The sequence below is a fragment of the Chionomys nivalis genome, chromosome 12 (genome assembly GCF_950005125.1).
Source record: "Chionomys nivalis chromosome 12, mChiNiv1.1, whole genome shotgun sequence".
NCBI classification, from domain to species: Eukaryota; Metazoa; Chordata; class Mammalia; order Rodentia; family Cricetidae; genus Chionomys; species Chionomys nivalis.
The window spans coordinates 53,671,733-53,691,314 of record NC_080097.1 but is presented as its reverse complement, the minus strand read 5'-3'; the positions used below and the strand labels follow the sequence as shown (position 1 = coordinate 53,691,314).

Below are 19,582 nucleotides of genomic sequence, written 5' to 3'. Positions count from 1 at the left end.
ACAGGAGGGAATGGCTGCCTTCAGGGTATTTGGTCTAGGGTGGCTTTACTACCTTAACAGAATGCTAATGACTTAATGTCTCAAAGTACTGAAACAATTAATTGTCTAAAAAGTCTTTTGTTGCCTTCTCCTCTTTTGGAATGGGGTATAAAAATGCATTTTAAAAACATTACAGTATTCACTGGAACTCCCTCCAGACACTATCATTTGCTTTCTGTTTTATTGTTTTATTCATGTCTTCTTCCTCTTTACTATTATTTCTGATCCCCACGCCCCTACCCTGGTAAGAGGTATTTCTGACAAGGCTGGTGTCCCCGACACACCTGTCCTCACATGTGTACATATCCACACATATATACACATTATTAAAAAAACAAAATGTATCCTTAAAAATACATTATTGCTTAATAGAAACTGGAAGGCAGCCTGTTGGGCAGAAATTTTTGTGAAAAAAAGAAATCTTATATTAGAATGGTTGGGTCTGTGTTTAAAAACTAACAAGACTTTATGCTGTATATTGGGTTATCATTTCTAATAATAAAAAGTTTTGCGAGCTACTAAAAGTCAGTGAGGGGAGTTATAAGAAGTGTGAACTTAGATTTCTGTAAGAGCATATTAAATTATTTTGAGACTCAAATTACACTGACTTCTCAACTGGTAGGCTAAGGTCACAATTCAAGGACAGTCTCAGCTCTTAGTGAGACCTTGTCTGGAAAAACAAAACAAAAGCCCACAAGACAGCTCTACTGTCCATAAAATTACACAAATCACACGTAACGGTGCTTATCTACAATCATCACAGACTGGAGTTCTTGAGAATTATTTACAAGGGCCAGCGTAACTCTATAGCCGAAAGGGTCAGATCACAGCAACACACCGGGAGTTTCACCACAATGACAGGAGGCTGTGGTGCAGGCCTTACCTAGTTAGATCTGCTCTGCATAAGTCTCCTGAGAGCTAAGGAACGTGAACTCAGGGGTTGAAGAGCCGGTAAAGCAGCCAGGCTTCTCCTCACACCTGTCGCTCTTACAGACGCTGTCAATGCTGAGCTGACACTGGAGGCAGTTTTAATACTCCAAATGTAATAAGGGTTTTCTCAAAGGTGATTTGGCAGATTTCAGTCAATTAACAAAACACAGACATCTTAAGCTAAATTTTATAACAGGAGGTAATTCCCTAGTGATATTTAGTAAACAGCATACTAGGGAGTAGTAACACGGATAATATACATACGGAGTGGTACAGTCCTCAGGAAAGTTCTCACAGGATGTAGAGGGAAATGCATTTGATCTGTGTTCCTGCTCAGTCTGAGTCACAGGTATATGATCTACATGGAAAAAGTACAAATATGAGCAACAGAAACACAGAGTTAAAAATCATTCACTAAAACAGCCAAACAGTGTCTTCACTGATTAGAAACCATGCTCATACGGAACACTAAAATTTCCAAAGATACTAAGATTTTTGAGACTCGGCAATAAGATTGTAGATATTTTCAAAAGTATCAAGAAAATAATTCAATATAAATTTAAAACCTTTGAAGAAAGTACTCCTGGAGAATGAGTTTGATATCAACTTAATCAAAATAAGTTATTCCAGCCGGGCGGTGGTGGCACACACCTTTAATCCCAGCACTTGGGAGGCAGAGGCAGGCGGATCTCTGTGAGTTCGAGACCAGCCTGGTCTACAAGAGCTAGTTCCAGGACAGGCTCCAAAACCACAGAGAAACCCTGTCTCGAAAAACCAAAAAAAAAAAAAAAAAAAAGTTATTCCAGGCAAATATCAAGTACTGGTAGTTCTGCTTACATTTTATAGACAAATAGATCATAAAGCGTTAAGTTTGGGTAACTTTTGAGAAAGGGTTTAATGCATGTGACTAACTCTTTTGATCTATTTGTAATTTCTTATATTTTTTTTTACCCAAGTCTATTTTTTGCTTGTTCTTCTTCTTTTTTTTTTTTTTTTTAAACCGGGAAACAAGTGATTAAAGTTGTAACTAAGCAAGGGAAGAAAGGGTAACTAGTGGCTTAATCAGTATCTAGGGAGTACAGACTAGATCTCTAAGGGCTTGTTTTGACCTCAACACCAAGTCTTTTTGTTTTTCTATACTGGCAAATAGATACATTTTTGTTCTGATAAAACTGTTCCAATTCAGGTGAACAGGACTATATAAAACCTAGAATCATGATATAGTATTTCTATTGACAATGACTCCAAACAAAAACCCAACTGAGCTGAAAATAAGATGCTTTAGAGAGGAAAACAAGTATCTCTTAGGATTAATTCCTTGCCACCATTTCCTCTCCTGTGAACTACTGCAGTCACTAAGGGTGTGTCCATTATGAAAGGCGCAGAGGTGCCACAGGCAGTAGTGAAAGGAGTGCTCTGAGCTGAAGTATCTGAGAATCAACACATGCAGGAAAAGGTTTTCTCTCCCCTTAATATTCTAAAACAGGGATCCTCAAAGGAAAAGAAGGAAAGCTATAAACCTCCTCTTCCAGAAGATCCAACCAGAAGACTGACTATCACATGAAAATACAGGATGCTCACAGCATGACCACACAGACCCTATCACAGTCTACAGTACATCCCATCTATTTTCCTCAGGGCTCACTCACCTTTCAAGTCACACCTACTTCGCTGTTCTCCACTCTCTAAGAAGTCACCTGCCCTAGAGTGCCCTTCTGTCCACCTTCCCTACTAACATGACCCCAGCGTTCAAAGCTTGCGGCTACATAGAGTATCCACTTCTATGTGCAATGAATTAATACAACTGCATACCTTTTAGACTGCAAACGTTCTTTTACAAGTTTAATTTACAGGCTCCAATACACATACACACACGCACACGCACACTCTTCTCCATAACTCCAAATGCTACTGAAGAATACGGAAAGGAAAGAATTTCTAAGAGAACCTATCCTAAAAATACACATTAGCACTGAATGGAGAATACTGAGGGAAAAAAAAATCCCAAAATACACTTGCATCACGCTAGACAACTTTTTCATAGTTAAAAACTTTAAGGCTCCAAACTTTGATAGCAAAATAAAGCCCAGCAAAATCTGCTAAGAATACTTAACAGTATAAATGAAGATTTGGTAAATGCTCTTTCAACACTTACAGCAAAGTTATGATACATTAAAATTTATAGAATGGTGATAACTGATAAAATAACTTCAAACTGTGCTTTCTACACTTGATATATGTGGTATAATTAAGAATTATATATTTTGTCTGTCCTAGTTCCTGATAGAATTACTACAGTCCTTGTGATTTCCCCAGTGACAGTGAGAGCAGCATCTTCTATTACAACTTTTGTTCTTACTTCCAAACACTTCCAAAGGCTTTGGCCCTCCAGGGTGATGTTTGTCTAGTTTGCTAGTGAAGTGACTGCTACCTAGAATCCCTACACAGCTTCAGATGGTGGCTGTTCCAATAGAGAGACAGAAAAAAAAAGCACAATTATAGGGCTGGAATTTTCAGACTGGACCAAGTGCAGGGAGTAAGAAAGGCAGGAGACAGAGTCAGTCACGAGTGGCCAGTAATTCACGCATTCATGCCTATGTAATGAGATCCCCACAAATTCCCCTAATAATGTGGGTCAGAGGCTTTTAGGTTGGTGGAAGCATTCATCTACTAAGAGGGTGGGATACTCCCAAAACTTGAGGCTGGAGTACCTGCATTTAGGCTCCGCCAGATGTCTCCCACATCCTTCATCTGGCTGTTAATCTTTGTAACACTTTCATAATAAACTGTTAAGAGGACAGAATGCATTTACTTGAGTTTTCTAAGCAATTACAGCAAAAATTTCAAGAGATTTATATTTATTTTTATATGCTGTGCATGCATGTCTGTCTGTGTGTGGATGTGTGGAGGAGGACATGTACGAGTGCAGGTGCCCACAGAGGCAGAGTAGTGTGTCAGAGCCCCAGGAGCTGGAGTTACAGGTGCAGTGAGCTGTCCAGTGTGCGTGCTGGAAACTGAATTTGCGTCCTCTGAGAAAGCAGAAAACACTCTTAACAACTAAACCACCTCTCCAGCAAATTATTAAACCTATGGTGGGTATTATGGGGAGCCCTCCCCACAACAATCTTCAGGCAAGTCAGAAATAACAGAGGCCTAGGGCATGTGATTGACATTTCAAGGGCCAATTTTGGGGTACTGACTGCTCAACATGTGACATCTCACAGGTAGCTACATAAAACTTGGGGTATTGACAACTTAACATGAGACATCTCACAGGTAGCTACATAAAACTTGGGGTATTGAGCCGGGCGGTGGTGGCGCACGCCTTTAATCCCAGCACTCGGGAGGCAGAGGCAGGCGGATCTCTGGGAGTTCAAGGCCAGCCTGGTCTACAAGAGCTAGTTCCAGGACAAGAACCAAAAAGCTACAGAGAAACGCTGTCTTGAAAAAAATCAAAGAAAAAAAAAAAAACTTGGGGTATTGACAACTTGTGACATCTCACAGGTAGCTACATAAAACTTGGGGTATTGACAACTTAACATGTGACATCTCACACATCTCACAGGTAGCTACATAAAACTGGAAATTTGCTTGCTGCAGAAAATGCACACATCTGACGGCAGAAGTCTTATGAATAGTTTTCATTTGTTATCTTTGATCTTTTAAAACCAAACATGCTTGGCTCTTCAAAGACTGGTAGTTTGAAACCAAGATGAATAAAAAAATTAGCCATCAACTTACCTATAATGGGATGTACCTTCCTAAGTGTGCTGTTTATAGAAATCTGTCTACCCTCTTTACATGGCATTTAGGAAGAAAAGAAATAAAGTTCTATTTTCCTTGGGCCCTTGGCATGACTGTGTTCCCTATCTCTGGAGGGGTAGGATTTTTCATAAAGGAAAACTGTGGTTCATAAAACTTAGCAATGCAAATCTTATATGTTAATTCACATTACCTTTAATTAACTTGACAGATTGAGATTGGCAAGGAAGAAGCAGAGATATTAGGATTGAGGTAAGCAATGAACATACCTTTTGTTGCACTGTTCCTTATAGTTGCTTCATTTACCAGAATCATTGCTTGGACATAGTCTGTTAAAATAAAAAAAGAAAGGAATAAACACAATCACCATCACCTCTATTCAGGTTACCAGCTATAATACTAAACAATTTATATTTAATCGTTATGACTCCCCTGAGAGAACTTTATGATTATCTGTAACTAAAAAAAAATGAGGCTGGGAGGTTAGCTATTTAGGTCAATAAACTAAAAGTGATAGAACTGTTTCAAACTTACATATATCTGACCCATGAAGGATTGAAAGTTTCTTTTATAAAAAAAAAAAAAAAAAAAAAGAAAGAAAAAAAAAAGAATTAAGAGTGGAACTGTCATAGTCTGGAATGCCATTAGCATAGTATAACAGCGAACCCATGCTGAGAGAAAAGGCTTCTGGCAGTGACAAGAGGTACCTTACCTGTTCCTTCCCAAAGAAACTTTTAACCTGTATCTTTGCTAAATCTACATATGTTTTTTATGCTGGTTGCACTTCATTTTTCACATACAATTTAATACTGTTCCAGGATAGGTAGAGAAACATGAGTTCTTCTCTTACCACTTATAAACAAAACTGTAAAAAAGAAAAAAATCCTCCCATTACCAGTCCATCTTCTGATTTCTATAAGATCAAGGGCTACAGCTGGTGAGAGCATCAACAGCTGGGGACATCTTTGCTTTACAACTATATCCTCGTGAGCTAGAGGAGGAGCTTACGTTTAGAGCCTAATGTCCTACAACCAACTAGAGTTGAAAACACATAGAAAAATCAAAAACTAAAAGTTTGTTTTCATAAAATTAGTTCAGAAAGTTCTGTTTGAAACAGGCAATATTTATGCTGTTGTATGCTGGCATAGGACCTAGGGCCTTACACATGCTGACTGCGCCTTCTACCATGAACAGACCACATGGACCAGCTGTCTAAATGATAGAAGACTATTTTTGTTGGATTGTCCTATTTATGCTAAACTTATACAAGAAGCAGATATTATCTATGTAATATCCTTCCCCTCCACTTCAAAGATACGAAGTATAAAGTAGGTAAAACTCAAATTAGGGTTTTAGATAAGTAGAGTTATACTTTATGAGTATATAACACTAGTAGGAAGTGTCAGAAGGTTTCACTTTTCATACCTTTATTTGTGGCAGACCCATCTTTTATCTTCTTTTTCAGAGACTGCAGAACATCTTGTGTTTTTTCAAACATAAAGTCCACTTTACCATCATCTTGTAGCTCCAGCCAGAAAGTCCTTGCATCACCTAAAATAAAAGTGGTAAGTTTAATAGAAATGCATCACTTTCTCTAAGGCATAAGTTACAGAAAAATCTACTTCATTTCTAAACAAAGATTAAGATTCATTTGGTCTATCACTTTCTTGAGAAAAAAAAATTTGGTCATATTTCCTTACGAAGAACTAGACATACAAAATATGAACCAAGTATCTTACCTATGTTGGTGCACGCCTTCAATGCCAGCACTCGGGAGGCAGAAGCAGGTTGATCTCTATGAGTTCCAGCCCAGCCAGGTCTATAGAACAAGTTCCAGGACAGCTAAGGCTACACAAAGAGACCCTTTCTTAAAAAAACAACAAAAACAGAAAGTGGTGCTGGGGATATAACTCAGTTGGTAGAGAGTGCTTGCATCCCATGTATGAAGCCCTGAATTTTATCTCCAGCACCAGTAAAACTGGTGGTAGTACAGCCTTAGGAGGTAAAGGCAGGAAGAAAAATTTCAAGGTCATCCTTGGCTACTTTATGAGTCCAAGGCCAGCATGGGCTACAAGACAGCTTATCTTAAAAAAAATCAAAAACTTCAATGACACAATTTCTTAACTGGAAATAAAAAGAATGACTCCAGGTTAGAATCATAGTAGGGCATATGTACAGATAATATCCATCTTTAACATTCCTAAGATACAACCTCCACTATGTGTAGAAGTAGATCATTTCAGAAAAAAAATCTCAGTGGACTGTTGAAATAATAAAATGTCTAAGAATAACTTTTTTAAAAGTCTTTCATAGGGGCTGGAGAGATAGCTTAATGGTTAGAGTACATACTGCTCATCCAGAGGGCCTGAGTTTGGTTCTGATGCCTCTGACCTCCAAAGATGCCTGCATTTAAGGCCACTCTGTCTCGATCTCCATCTCACTCTCTCTCTGTCTCTATCTCACTCTTTCACTATGTCTGTCTCTATGTCTCTGCCTCTCACTCTCTCACTATGACTTTGTCTCTCTCTATGTCCCTGTCTCTCCCACTCCCTCATTATGTCTCTGTCACTCTCTGACTATATCTCGGTCTCTCACTATGTCTCTTCTCTTTCTCTCACAAGTACACTTAAAATATTTACAAAATAATTTTTAAAGTATTTTATATTAACTTTACCTGGTTTTTACAAGGGAATTTACATAAATTAAGGGCTATCATTTCTGTTATACAGCAAGCTAAAATCTTAGTCCAAACTTTTCTTGAAGTTTTTCAAGTTGAAAACAAATGACATAAGTAACCAAAGTTAACAAGACCCAAATCTCATATTTACCTTACACTTAAATGTAACAGAAAACCCTAAAATGTCAAACACAGAGGCAGACAGACCTCTGAGTTCCAGGCTTGTCAAGGCTACACAGTAGAACTCTGTCTTAAACAACAACAAAATAAAATTACTTAACATTAATTACTAGGATCTTAAGCAAAAAAGAAATATAATAATTATAATCTGTAAAGGCCACTTGAGCAGTCACTGCAAACATTGATGTATTAATTTAGTTACATAAATCATATACTTAATAAAAATTGAGTCATAAATGCACAAGTTTGACAATGGAGGCAGAATCTTCATAAGAAAGAGGCTGAGTGAGCCCTCTGATTTCCCAAAGCAGATCTCTGTTAATTAGAACTACTGCCAAGAGCCTCAAGAGGGGTGCTATTTCTCTGATACATACTCCACAAGATGAAGCCTACTTGTAATTCCCCATAGCATAGCTACAAGGTTTTTTAAGATTTGAAACAAAAGAAACTTGAGGAAGCAAAATGGATGGGAAGTGGTACTTATAGGCCAGGAAGGGGCGATGACATCAAGGGCCTAATAGAGTGAATACTTGTAGCTATTATTCATGGATAATTTACATTGGTATAGTTTTTGTATATTAATACAAGTTCAAATTATATTTGTTACTTTTGTTTACATTATTTGCACACCTATATAAAGTTATTTGTCAGATTATATGTGTATGTTATTATCCCCTGTTTAGGACATTTTGTATATTGATACAACTTTTAGGATATATTTTCATATTGTATTATATATTACTCCTACCTCTGATCAAGATACTTATATATTGTTTACATTTTGATGTCATTGTCCTCATTTGTTGCACATTTGCTTACAGGTTATTTAATATTCTGACATAAAATTTTAGTCTTTAAGTTATACGGGTATTAATTTTTATAGGTCAATAGTTGTTCATGTTTGTTGTACATACGGTCAGATCAATTAGGTTCTTTAGATATATAGAGCCTGTATTCTGTCTAGATAGGTAATCTTCAACCACTTCAAGGATCTGTGGAACATGGCATTTAAATAACTTAGGGTTCTGTTGACATGAGACATGACTGCTTCTGACAGCACCAATTTATTCCCAATAAAATGTTGAGCACCAAAGGACACTCCACTTGGAGCTTGTTTTCTTCTTGGCAAAACTGGCCTTTGGGCAAGGGACTGACAATGCCTCAACCACTGACAAGTTACATAATATCTGGAAATGGATAAGCAGGACTGTCAAATCTTGCCAAGACAGGATAAGACAGTTTTGAAAAAATTTCCTGCCTCTGAAAATGGTCTGTCAGTTACTCTAGGCCTTAGCCAAAATTGGTTGCTTCAACGTTGCAAAATGAGACTTTGGGTGATTGCTCAGGTAGCTGATTGTTTCTGTCATATATATTGTTCACTTTGGAAGCTACCTGATTGCTCTTTCTGCCTGCTCAAGTAATATTATCTCCCTTCTCAGGCCTTCAATAGGGTTGAAGATTAGATAGTCATAGTTACTGTCCTCTTATGATCTAGCCAAGCCATTTCCAACACAAGAGTCATGCTAACTTTACTTTTCTAGATAAGGATACTCAGGTCTAAGCGTATTGTGTTGCGATTAGATAAGCCCCTTCCAGCACTTAGAAGCCAAGCATGCTGGCACACATCTGGGACCCCAGCACTGGGTAAACAGCCTAAGAAGGAGAAGCACAACTTTGAGGGTGACATAGCCAGTCTGGGCTGCATAGAAGAGATCACCCAAGAAGTTGGGAAAGACTTGACAATGGTCTGTGTTGTTCGATCTCAGGCAACCATATGGACAGAACACTGTGCACTGAAGTAAGGTGAATTTGTAAGCACAGGAAAATAACCCATTTCTGACATTTGACATCCTTGAGCGTGGACTTCTACACACAATATGTATATAGGGCACACACACATCAAATGGGGGTAGGAAGGAAAAAGACAGGCCTGAGAGTAAAAACGCTGAGAGTCCACAGTTTAGAACAAACTGTCTACAAACATTTGGACATGATATAACGACACGCTCCATGACCTACCATTTCTCTCTCCCATCTTTTGCTGTTACGTACATAAAATTCTTCAAAACTCAGTGAACCAAGAGAACCACTTTGATTGGAGAGTATACTGGAGTCCAGATGGAGTCTCTATGAACTCAAACAGTGTGTCGCTACGCCATTACCTAATATTCTTTGATACTTGAGTTTTCAAACAGAAGCTGTGCTTGAAAAGACTTTCAGAATGACGACAAATCCAAGCAAGACAGGCACAGCATCTTCGTCAACGCCAAACTGGCAGCTGCAGCAGGACACTGACACTGTCTTTTCAAATATGAAAATTAATCCTATGCTCTGGTCCCCATCCTGCAGGGAAAACAAAGAATGGTGTGTATTTACAAAGAAAAAAGATAACAGTAGGAAAAAGACACTGCTACAACAATTCTATCTTTAAGAATAATACAAAGCATTATGAAAAGAATGTACGTTAACTTGAAAATAAACTACCAAACACCAAAATTAGGAAAAGTACAAAGAAGAATCACCCATAATCCCATTGCCCATGTTGAACATGTTAGTTAACCTTATACTGCATTACTAATCAACAAACTATTATTCTCAGTACTTCATAAAACTTTAAAAGCTAGGAGTAATAATGATATCTGACTCATTGTATTATTGTGAGAATAAAATTATCACACAGAATAGTATTTGACACATAGGAGACATTCAATGTTACCAATTATTCTCAGAATAGAATTCTTAAACAAAATTTAGATTTCAGTGTTTATATGTTTTTTCCATGCTCACAATATCTATTCTTTCCCCCTCATTAATATTCCTTTTTTTTTTTTTTTTTTTTGTTTTTCAAGACAGGGTTTCTCTGTGGTTTTGGAGCCTGTCCTGGAACTAGCTCTGTAGACCAGGCTGGTCTCGAACTCACAGAGATCCGCCTGCCTCTGCCTCCCAAGTGCTGGGATTAAAGGCGTGCGCCACCACCGCCCGGCATTAATATTCTTATATAACTATATAGCCACTTTATATGGTTTGGATAATAATTCATATAAAAAGTTTTAATAAACATTTTAAAATTATTAATTGGCAATATAAAGTTCTGTATCAGTCATTTAAATTTTATTTTTTTAAACTGTTATACATCATATTGGAACAAACATTTTGGATTTTTTCTTGCATTTTTCTGATTGTATGCTTAGGGTAGAACTAATACAGTTTTTTTTTTGAATTATTCAAATGTCAGTAAATACATGGTAAATTTTTCTGTTTTTTTCTATATCACAAACCAGAGGAACGTGAGAAGACTTTAAACTTATATATAGTCATGTTTAAAACTAAAAGAGAACTCTCAACAGATACAGGCTGTGAGGCCACTGTGAGGAAATGAAACAGGAAACACTCAAGACATGCCAAGCAAAATCGTAACACAAAGGATGACAGGAAGGCTCCCCATGAGATGAGAGCTCCGAAATACATGAAGAGGATGATACCGTGAAAATGAGAAGTAACAAGTCCATGAAACTGCGGGGGTTGTGCTTAAAGAGGGTTAAATATTTCTGAGACAAATGTGAATGTATTTGATATCCTCAAAGGGCTGAGGAGATGTACAATTCTGAAAATAGCCAATGAAGTTTCATGGATATAAAAACATTTCTTAGCCGGGCGATGGTGGCGCACGCCTTTAATCCCAGCACTCGGGAGGCAGAGGCAGGCGGATCTCTGTGAGTTCGAGACCAGCCTGGTCTATAAGAGTTAGTTCCAGGACAGGCTCCAAAACCACAGAGAAACCCTGTCTCGAAAAACCAAAAAAAAAAAAAAAAAAAAAAAAAAAAACATTTCTTCAAATAAACTGTTTAGGTGAAAACAACAAAGACTCATGGGAAAAGCCACTTAGTACTCTAGAAAATCACAGTTGGTAAATTATGGGGAAAAGTAATGAAGTGATAATGCCTAAGAATTTCTCAAAAATGGGAAAACATAAGCCGCTGTCCACTGAGTGCCAAGTAGAATACACTTTTTCTGTTTTCTGAGACAGGCTGTCCTTGAATTGGCTACTACACCAAGGGTGGCTTTGAACGTCTGATCTTCCTGAGTCCTGGATTAACCTACACGTGCCACCACACTGGATTTACAAAGGTGCGCAGGATCCAAGCCAGGGCTATTACCTAGGTGAAACCTAGAACAGGCTCGCAGACACCACCAATCACGATATGCTTCAGCATACCAAAAGAAGAAACGCTTCAGCATACCAAAAGAAGAAACAGTTCTTAGAAACTTGAAGAAAAATCTCTCTTTTTTTTTTTTAAAGATTTATTTATTATGTATACAACATTCTGCCTCGATGTACGCCCACACGCCAGAGGAGGGCGCCAGATCTCAGTACGGATGGTTGTGAGCCACCATGTGGTTGCTGGGAATTGAACTCAGGACCTCTGGAAGAACAGCCTGTGCTCTTAACCTCTGAGCCATCTCTCCAGCCCCCGAAGAAAAATCTCTTAATCAAAAAGGAGTGTGTATCAGACTGGTAATCTGGTAATGAGACTCATCAGAAATGCAAAATGTTTTTTTTTTTTTTTTTTTTTTTGGTTTTTTGAGACAGGGTTTCTCTGTGGTTTTGGAGCCTGTCCTGGAACTAGCTCTTGTAGACCAGGCTGGTCTCGAATTCACAGAGATCCGCCTGCCTCTGCCTCCCGAGTGCTGGGATTAAAGGCGTGCACCACCACCGCCCGGCAGAAATGCAAAATGTTAAAGGTAAATATAAACCAGGAACTGTACCTCTAGCCAAGCAAACTTTCAATTGTAAATTAAGTCTACAGGTGTCCTATGACCCCTAAGAGACAGCTGCCTTCCAGGGTCGTTCCAGTAACTCAGCAAAGGGTGGGTGGAGACAGGGGCCCAGTTGTTCAAGGTCATCCTCTGCTGGACTGAGCTCCCAGGTAGCAAACAACAAACTGAAGAAGCAGCTCTCACTAGGGACTGATTTACATTAGAAAAAAAAAAAACAATAATTAACTGGAAAACTTTGCAAAACAGAAACGTTAAGAAAAAAATTTAAACCACAAACTAAACTCATCTTCCAGAGATAGGACTAACAGTTCATGGTCTGGGGAATTTTTGTTTGTCTTTCGGTCAAGCTGGCCTTGAACTCTTAGGTGGACTTGTCAGCCTCTGCCTTCGGAGGGGTGGAATTAAAGGCTTGAGCCACCTCCACCAGGCTAGCAGTAAAATTGAAAATTTGGCTCTTTTCCAGTCTCGTGCTGCTGCTTTTATCTTGTAGAAAACACATCCCCTTTTACTTAGATCTAAGTTTCCTTTTTACTTTTCAGGCTATTAGTGTGTGTGTGTGTGTGTGTGTGTGTGTGTGTGTGTGTGTGTGTGTGTGTGTGGAGGGGGAGTAGGCGCTAAACTAGGAAGGCTAAGTTACCACTACCCCCTTGGGTCCTTGACGGGCACAACATTTACATCTGTCAGTCAGGGGTCGGGCAGGTTTTAAGTTTCGCCATGTGCTCCCATTTAACCCACACAGCAGTAATAACGGGAAAACAGCTTCTGGGGTAGAAAGCATCTCAGATCGCCTGTGGCAGCCTAGCGCGGCTAAACGTAAACAAAGCTCCCCACTTTGGTCTTCACTCACATAAAGAGAACCGCCCTAAGTTTCCTCACGCCTGAGAGCTGTCAATCACGGACTCTGTCCCTGTCTTTATTGGTCGCGGACTGTGGGTGGGGAGCCCATCGGTGGCTCCGACGACATCAATCGACTTCAGTCGGTAAGCAATTTCATTTATTAGGGGCGTGTGCCATCTTACCTGTGGAACGGACCTGGCTTTAGTCACCCTCCGAGTCCGGCTTCGGCGTTTCACGCTGCACTCCGCCGCCCACAGCCCGTTACAGCCGAGCTGCTCGGGAACCGGGCCGGCTCAGCTACCGGGACTGCGAGCCTCCCGCACGCGCAGGGGCAGCCGGGCGGACCCGCAGCGCGCCCCGCACACCGCAACACCCTGACACTCCCGCCAAGAGACGTCCTCCCTTCTACCGGGGAGACGCGAACCCACAGCGAGCTCCGCCGGTGCGCGGCGCCCGCCTTCCCCAGACGCTCATTGGCTACAGCTCCTGCCACTCAGTGCCCGGACGCCACAGGCGCGTCCCGTGGCCCCGAGGCGCTGTTCGGAGAGCGCCGCTCCCTGATTGGTCAGCGCCGTTTTCGGCGGGTCTCACGCTGCCTGCTGCGGCCAATCGGGCTCTCCGCAGTCTAGAGAGCAGCCTCGCTGGAGTGGCGGTGCGGCTCTTCACTCGGTAGGTGCGGGGCTGCCATCTTGTGTGTGGCTGGCAGCGGGTCTGCTCCCCTGGAAGTGTGTGTAGCGGCTGGTTCTAGGAGACCCCGCGCGGGGACCGGACTGTCGGGAGTGATGGGTGGGAAGACCTCCCTAGCAGGGGCTCTGCTCGGCCGCAGCCTCCTCCCCGGGTTTGGGTGGCGGCGGCGAGCCCAGGCTTTGGCTTGCTGCTCTTTAGAGACGTTCATGCCTTAACCTTGATTCCGGGGTTTGCGGCGGGAAGATTTCCGCCATCGATCTCTCCCTCTCCTGATGGAAGGAGGTTGACTGAGGGATTCCGAACGGAAAAGCCGGTCATGGAAGGGTGCGAGAGACGTCTCAGCAATTGATCCCCGGGGCGATAGAGAACCCTTCTTTTTTTTTGTCAATTGCCAGGGACCGACTGCTGAACTATTGCCCTTCTCGAGAGTTCGTGGGAGTAGCCCTTTAGTCTATGGTCACATCCCTTGGTTTCAGTGGGCATCAGGTTGTGGGAGAGTTTTATTCGTAAGTGTATGGCCAACATTCTTTCAGTGACTCAAAACGAAACAGAAACTGTTGGTCTGCAGAAACGGGAAGTGAGGGGAGAATTTCACTAATTTTTTTGTTGTGAAACAAAACTCATATACTCCAGATTCGATTCAAGCTAGGTATGTAGCTGAGGCTGGCCCTGAACTGATCCTTCTGCCGCCGCTGCCCAAGTTATGGGTTTACAGGATCGCTTCACCGCAGAACCTCCCCTTTTTTAAAGTGCGTTGAAAGTTTATTGTAAATTCCTCTTTACACATTTTTTTACAAACTATCATAAGAAAGCTTGCAAGTAAATAAATAAAAATAATAAATAAAAATTTCACACCAAAATTAACCGAACTTCAACTCGGTACAACTCAATGAACTTCAATACAACCAAAACTGGCTTTCAGAAACGAGGTGGAGAAGTTTCACCTTGAATTTACACATATTGAATATGTGATAATGCACTTAGCCCCAACCAAAACCAAAATATATCCACGACAGAGTCGTAAATTTCTGGCTCTGTCATTGCTATGCCTGGTGGTTTCATTGTAGAAGACTTTTTTTTTTTTTTTTAAGGAGAATGTTTAAGTTTGCAGTGTTCCTGGGAAGAGCAGGACACTACCCTTTCCTCTTAGATTCTTCTGCTCTTGAAAAAAAAATTGACTCCCGCCTCCTCCCCCTTGTGAAGTAGAAAACACTTGTATCTCTCCTGGAAGAGGCTGCCAGATCTGAAAATCTAGCCGGTTAGAAATATTTTGTGATTAATTTCGCAGCTCTGATATACTGAGAAGCTGAGACTTTCCTCAGCTCCTTTCTTCACTTTTGTTTTTAGTTATTCAAGGTTACCTAGAGGTTCTGCTGAGTCAACAGGGTAGGGGAGAGAGTCTTTTGTTACAGAAATAACCAAAAAAAAAAAAAAACCCCGAATTTATTAATTTACTTTTCAAAGCCACGAGCCGTACTAAATTTTTCTTGGGGGAAAAAAAGAAAAGGTTGAGCACTTGATCTCCCATCTACATCCTAGCTCTGGCTTTGTGTCCCTCTAGCTACTGGGGTGGAAGGCTTCCTGGGAAGTCTTTGTTATCCTTGTTGCTTTATTTTTCTTAAAGGATAGAGGCGCCCTTTCCTGGTTAGCCTTTAACTCTGTGTTCACAATCTCATCTGTTCCTGTTACTTAAACTAACTTTTTAATGCAAGTAAGAGCGATATATCAAATTTTTGCTCAAGCACTAAAAACCCATTTCAGATAGTCTTGACAGATCTTAATACAAACATACTTCTTCCCTCGTGTTTTTTGTATTATCCTGATCATTGATGTGGGGAGTTTTCTGTGTGGTCAGATTTAAAATTAAATTAATTTTTTTTACACAATAACTTGACTATAGCTGCAGTACCTGCAGTACCTTTCCTTTTGTCTTTCTGCTCTTTCTCCTTCACTAAATTCAACATTTTATTGGGTGTGACAGTGCAGGTCTCAGTCCCCAGGGTGACTGGGATAGGCAGGTTCCAGTGTTGAGTCTTGTCTAGTCTTTGTAGTGAGACCCTGTCTTAGTAAAACAATTTATATGCCACTATATTCATGACAAGTTCTATAGTCATTAGCTTGGAATTTAATTAAGAAACAGTTTGGCTACTATGAGAGAGATACTAAAAAGTAAATGTGGTCTTAGAGGATGAACTTTACCACGCAGTAGAATATTAGCTATGCAGGTACCCATGGTGCACACAGCTCTCAGGGACCCATACTCCCACCCTTCCGACGCTCTCACCACGTGGCTCCCCTTTATGAACCGATGTGGCTGCTTCGTGTCCTGTGTATGTATACATACCACGTTCCTAATGGAATGATAAAATCTATTTTGTTAGAGGACAAGTATTTGCAAATGCTAATAACCGAATTTTGTGCCTTCATTTATTTCAAGTAATTTTTACATGGTTACACAAATTCATGTAATAATTTCATCCCTTTTGGTACCATTCATGATGGTTCTCTGAGGCTAGGTGGGTAGAATTTGTTCCCCTCAAATATGATGAGTATGGCCGCTTATTTATCTGTGGACATAGAGCTTTCTTTTGCTTTTCATTTGTGTTTGCAGCAGTGGTTCCCAATACTAACAAGTACATTCCTTTGGAAGTAATTGCTTCTGTTACTTGATCTGGGTCTGGCTGCTCCCTACTGCTCCTCAGTGATTCAGGAAAAGATTTGGAAAGACAGATATCAAAGAAGATGGGAAACTGCCACCAACAAAGACCACTTAGAGAGTCCTGAAGAAATTAAATCCAAGTTTTATGCTTTCCTATAGCTTTATCCTTGTGAAAAAATGGAGCTACCAGAATAGTTTGCACATTGTACATTGTGGCATGATCGTCATGGTGGGTTGAGTCGTGACTTTTTGAAAGGGTTTTTGGGGGTAGCTGTTTTATGTCTAATGAAAACATGGGTATCTGGAGAAACAGCTTGTGAGGACAGAAAGAGCATTGCAGGCCGGGCCGTGGTGGCACACGCCTTTAATCCCAGCACTCCGGAGGCAGAGGCAGGCAGATCTCTGTGAGTTCAAGGCCAGCCTGGTCTACAAAGGGAGTTCCAGGACAGGCTCCAAACCCTGTCTCGAAAAACCAAAAAGAAAAAGAAAAAAAAAGCATTGCACAGCACGGACTAGACTGCTGTTCTGATGTATAGCACGAAGAGCACAGCCTTCGGCTGGGTGAGTGCATCTGCACACTGCTATAGCCATCAGGTCCTGGGGAAGTACGTCTGCACATAGAAAGCTCAGCCAGCATTTGGCACTGGCAGTGTTTGGTTCTTTGTTTATTTATATTTCTGCTGTTACAGGAGAGAGAGACTGACTGGTATCTTATATCAGGCTTAACCTGCATTTCTCTTAATATGTTCTTCTCTGATGAAGAGATGAAAACCTATATTTGTTTCTCTGTAGGTATTTATAGCAATTTTGTTTGTCAGCACCGCCAAAACTGGAAACAACTCGGGTCATTGGGCAAATACAGTTCCAAAAACTCCAACTCATGCGTTAAACTAATACAGGAGCCCTCTTTCAATCAGGAAAATATGTAAATATATAACAAATTATAAGGAAAAATAAAGTTCATACATTAGATTATATTATGAAAAGATACTATAGAAATGTGGCCTCAAAGGAGATAAAAATGGTAATTTTAAGTATTTCAGCTTAGAGAAATTGTAACGATGGTGAAACCTTTTGTTCTTTGATTTGTATGTTTTGTAGCTGAGGCTGGCTGAACTTGATCCTTCTGCCTCTATCTCCATAATGCTAGAGGTACAGGTGTGAGCCACTGTGTCTAGTCTAAATGAAATCTTCTAAAGAAACATGAATATCAGAAAGAAAGGGATCTTGGAAGTAACATAGCTGCACCATACAAGAATAACAAATGAGGGCTTATAGAACTCATGGGAATCTTGAGAAAAGGAGGCGTTTTTAGTGCCAATTAGAAAATGATAAATATGCACCATAGATGGCACAATAAGAGAAAAAGAAATCAGAACTCAGAAAAGGACAAAATGCCATGGGTAATACAGACCTTTAACCCCAGAGCCTGGGAGGCAGAGGCAGGTGGATCCTCTGTGAGTTCCTAGCAAGACAGGGACTACATTCTTAAAAGAAAAGACAGGACAGATGGCCAAATAAAGGGTTTCTCTCATGTAGACTGAAGTCCAGTGGTGGCTGTATAACATTGTATACTTAATGCCAGTAGATTGAAAGGTTAAAAGTGGTTTAAATGGTGAACTTTGTGTTCATGTTTTCATAATGAACCCTGTAAAGCAAAGCATTGGACTACAATAACTGTCAGAGCCACACAGTTCCTGAACATTTAACACTAAAGGCTGGCTATGTTGAAAGGCACCCCAAAATCTGGAACTCAGCCCAGAACACTTAACACTGAGATGTAGTCGTAAAATGGTTGGATTTTAAAACTGAACCTTTTTTCAGTTATGGACAAAAAAAAAAAAAAAAAAAAAAAAAGGCAAGTGACTTGGAAAAAATGTCAGGAAATCTATTTTAGAGGAAATAAAAGTTCTAGACGTGCCAGAGCTGAATATGAGTAGCCATGCCTTAGGAAGGTGGATGGATTCAGGTTGTTCTGATAATGAGGTCTTTTCTGGAAGGAATTGCATGAAGTTTATAGATACAGAAAGTCATAAATCAATTTAAATTATTTTATTCTCTGCTAATTCATTACAAATACAATGTAATTTGGTTAGATCATATCCATTCCCACTACCTTCTCCAACTCATCCCAGACTCTATCCCCCTTCCAACATCGTAGGTCTTCCCCTACCTCTTTTCCCCAAGTCCTTTAACTACTGCCCATATACCTATGGGTATAGGTTACCATCCACTGGCGTATGGGCAGATTGCCCTGGGGCGTACCCCTGAGGAAGACTTCCTTTTCCTTTCCCAACTTCTGTCTACTGTCCTCATGCGCCCCTCCCCTTTCCTTGCTGGATTGCTGATCTGCTGGAACATGTGCATATCTCGTGGCCACAGCTGCTCTGATTTTGTGAGTGCAGTGGCGTCACCATGTCCCGAAGACAGCACTTCATAGCAGTCACCAGACGGCCAACCCTTCCTGCAGTGTTCCCTGCCTCGTGAGGGAGGGCACTAAGGTGTGGTGCAGAGGTCCCGTTTAGGCCTGAGCACAGTCATTTATTCTCGGCGCTTGACCTCTTGCCAGTCTTTGTACTAACTTCTGTCTACTATGTAAAGAAGCAATGAGGGGTGAGAGTTGCACTGGTCTATGGGTATAAATGTAAGTATGTAGAAGGGAGTTTGATTTCCTTGAGCAAAGTAATCGTGGTAGGGATTCTGGCTTCCCCTGCCATTGGTTCTTGCCTAGTTTTAAAGTACCAGACATGAAATGAGACTGAAGTCCAAGTAGAAAGTTGTTGGTTAACTCTGTAACATTTGTGCCACTATTGCATTAATGGACTACCTTCCAGGCCAGATGTTATAGCTCACAGGTTCCACAAGTGGGTAAGACTTGATGACTTTCCCTGCCTCGGCAGCCTACATGGCAGCTTCTAGCACATGTAAGCTAGCCACCAGGAAAGAAGCTTGTAAGATTGGGGGTGATTGCCCGATAAACCAACTGTCATCAGATAATTGGAACTTCTAGGGCTAGAGAGATAGCCCAATCA

At 40.6% G+C, this 19,582-nt stretch overlaps 2 protein-coding genes across 3 annotated transcripts in view; one reads left to right on the top strand and one right to left on the bottom strand.

Moving 5' to 3' along the window:
* Positions 1 to 13,645, bottom strand: part of Setdb2 (SET domain bifurcated histone lysine methyltransferase 2) — a 64,940-nt gene extending 51,295 nt beyond the window's left edge. The window contains 5 exon segments of the mRNA XM_057785654.1: positions 1,234 to 1,327; positions 5,001 to 5,060; positions 6,157 to 6,282; positions 9,608 to 9,931; positions 13,387 to 13,645. Coding sequence (XP_057641637.1) covers positions 1,234 to 1,327; positions 5,001 to 5,060; positions 6,157 to 6,282; positions 9,608 to 9,623 — 296 coding nt within the window. The 5' untranslated portion in view covers positions 9,624 to 9,931; positions 13,387 to 13,645.
* A 109-nt stretch (positions 13,646 to 13,754) lies between these two features.
* Positions 13,755 to 19,582, top strand: part of Cab39l (calcium binding protein 39 like) — a 104,164-nt gene continuing 98,336 nt past the window's right edge. For both annotated transcript variants that reach the window (XM_057785651.1, XM_057785652.1), the window contains exon 1: positions 13,755 to 13,873. The gene's annotated coding sequence lies outside the window, so the exon portion shown is untranslated. The remainder of the gene's footprint in view (positions 13,874 to 19,582) is intronic.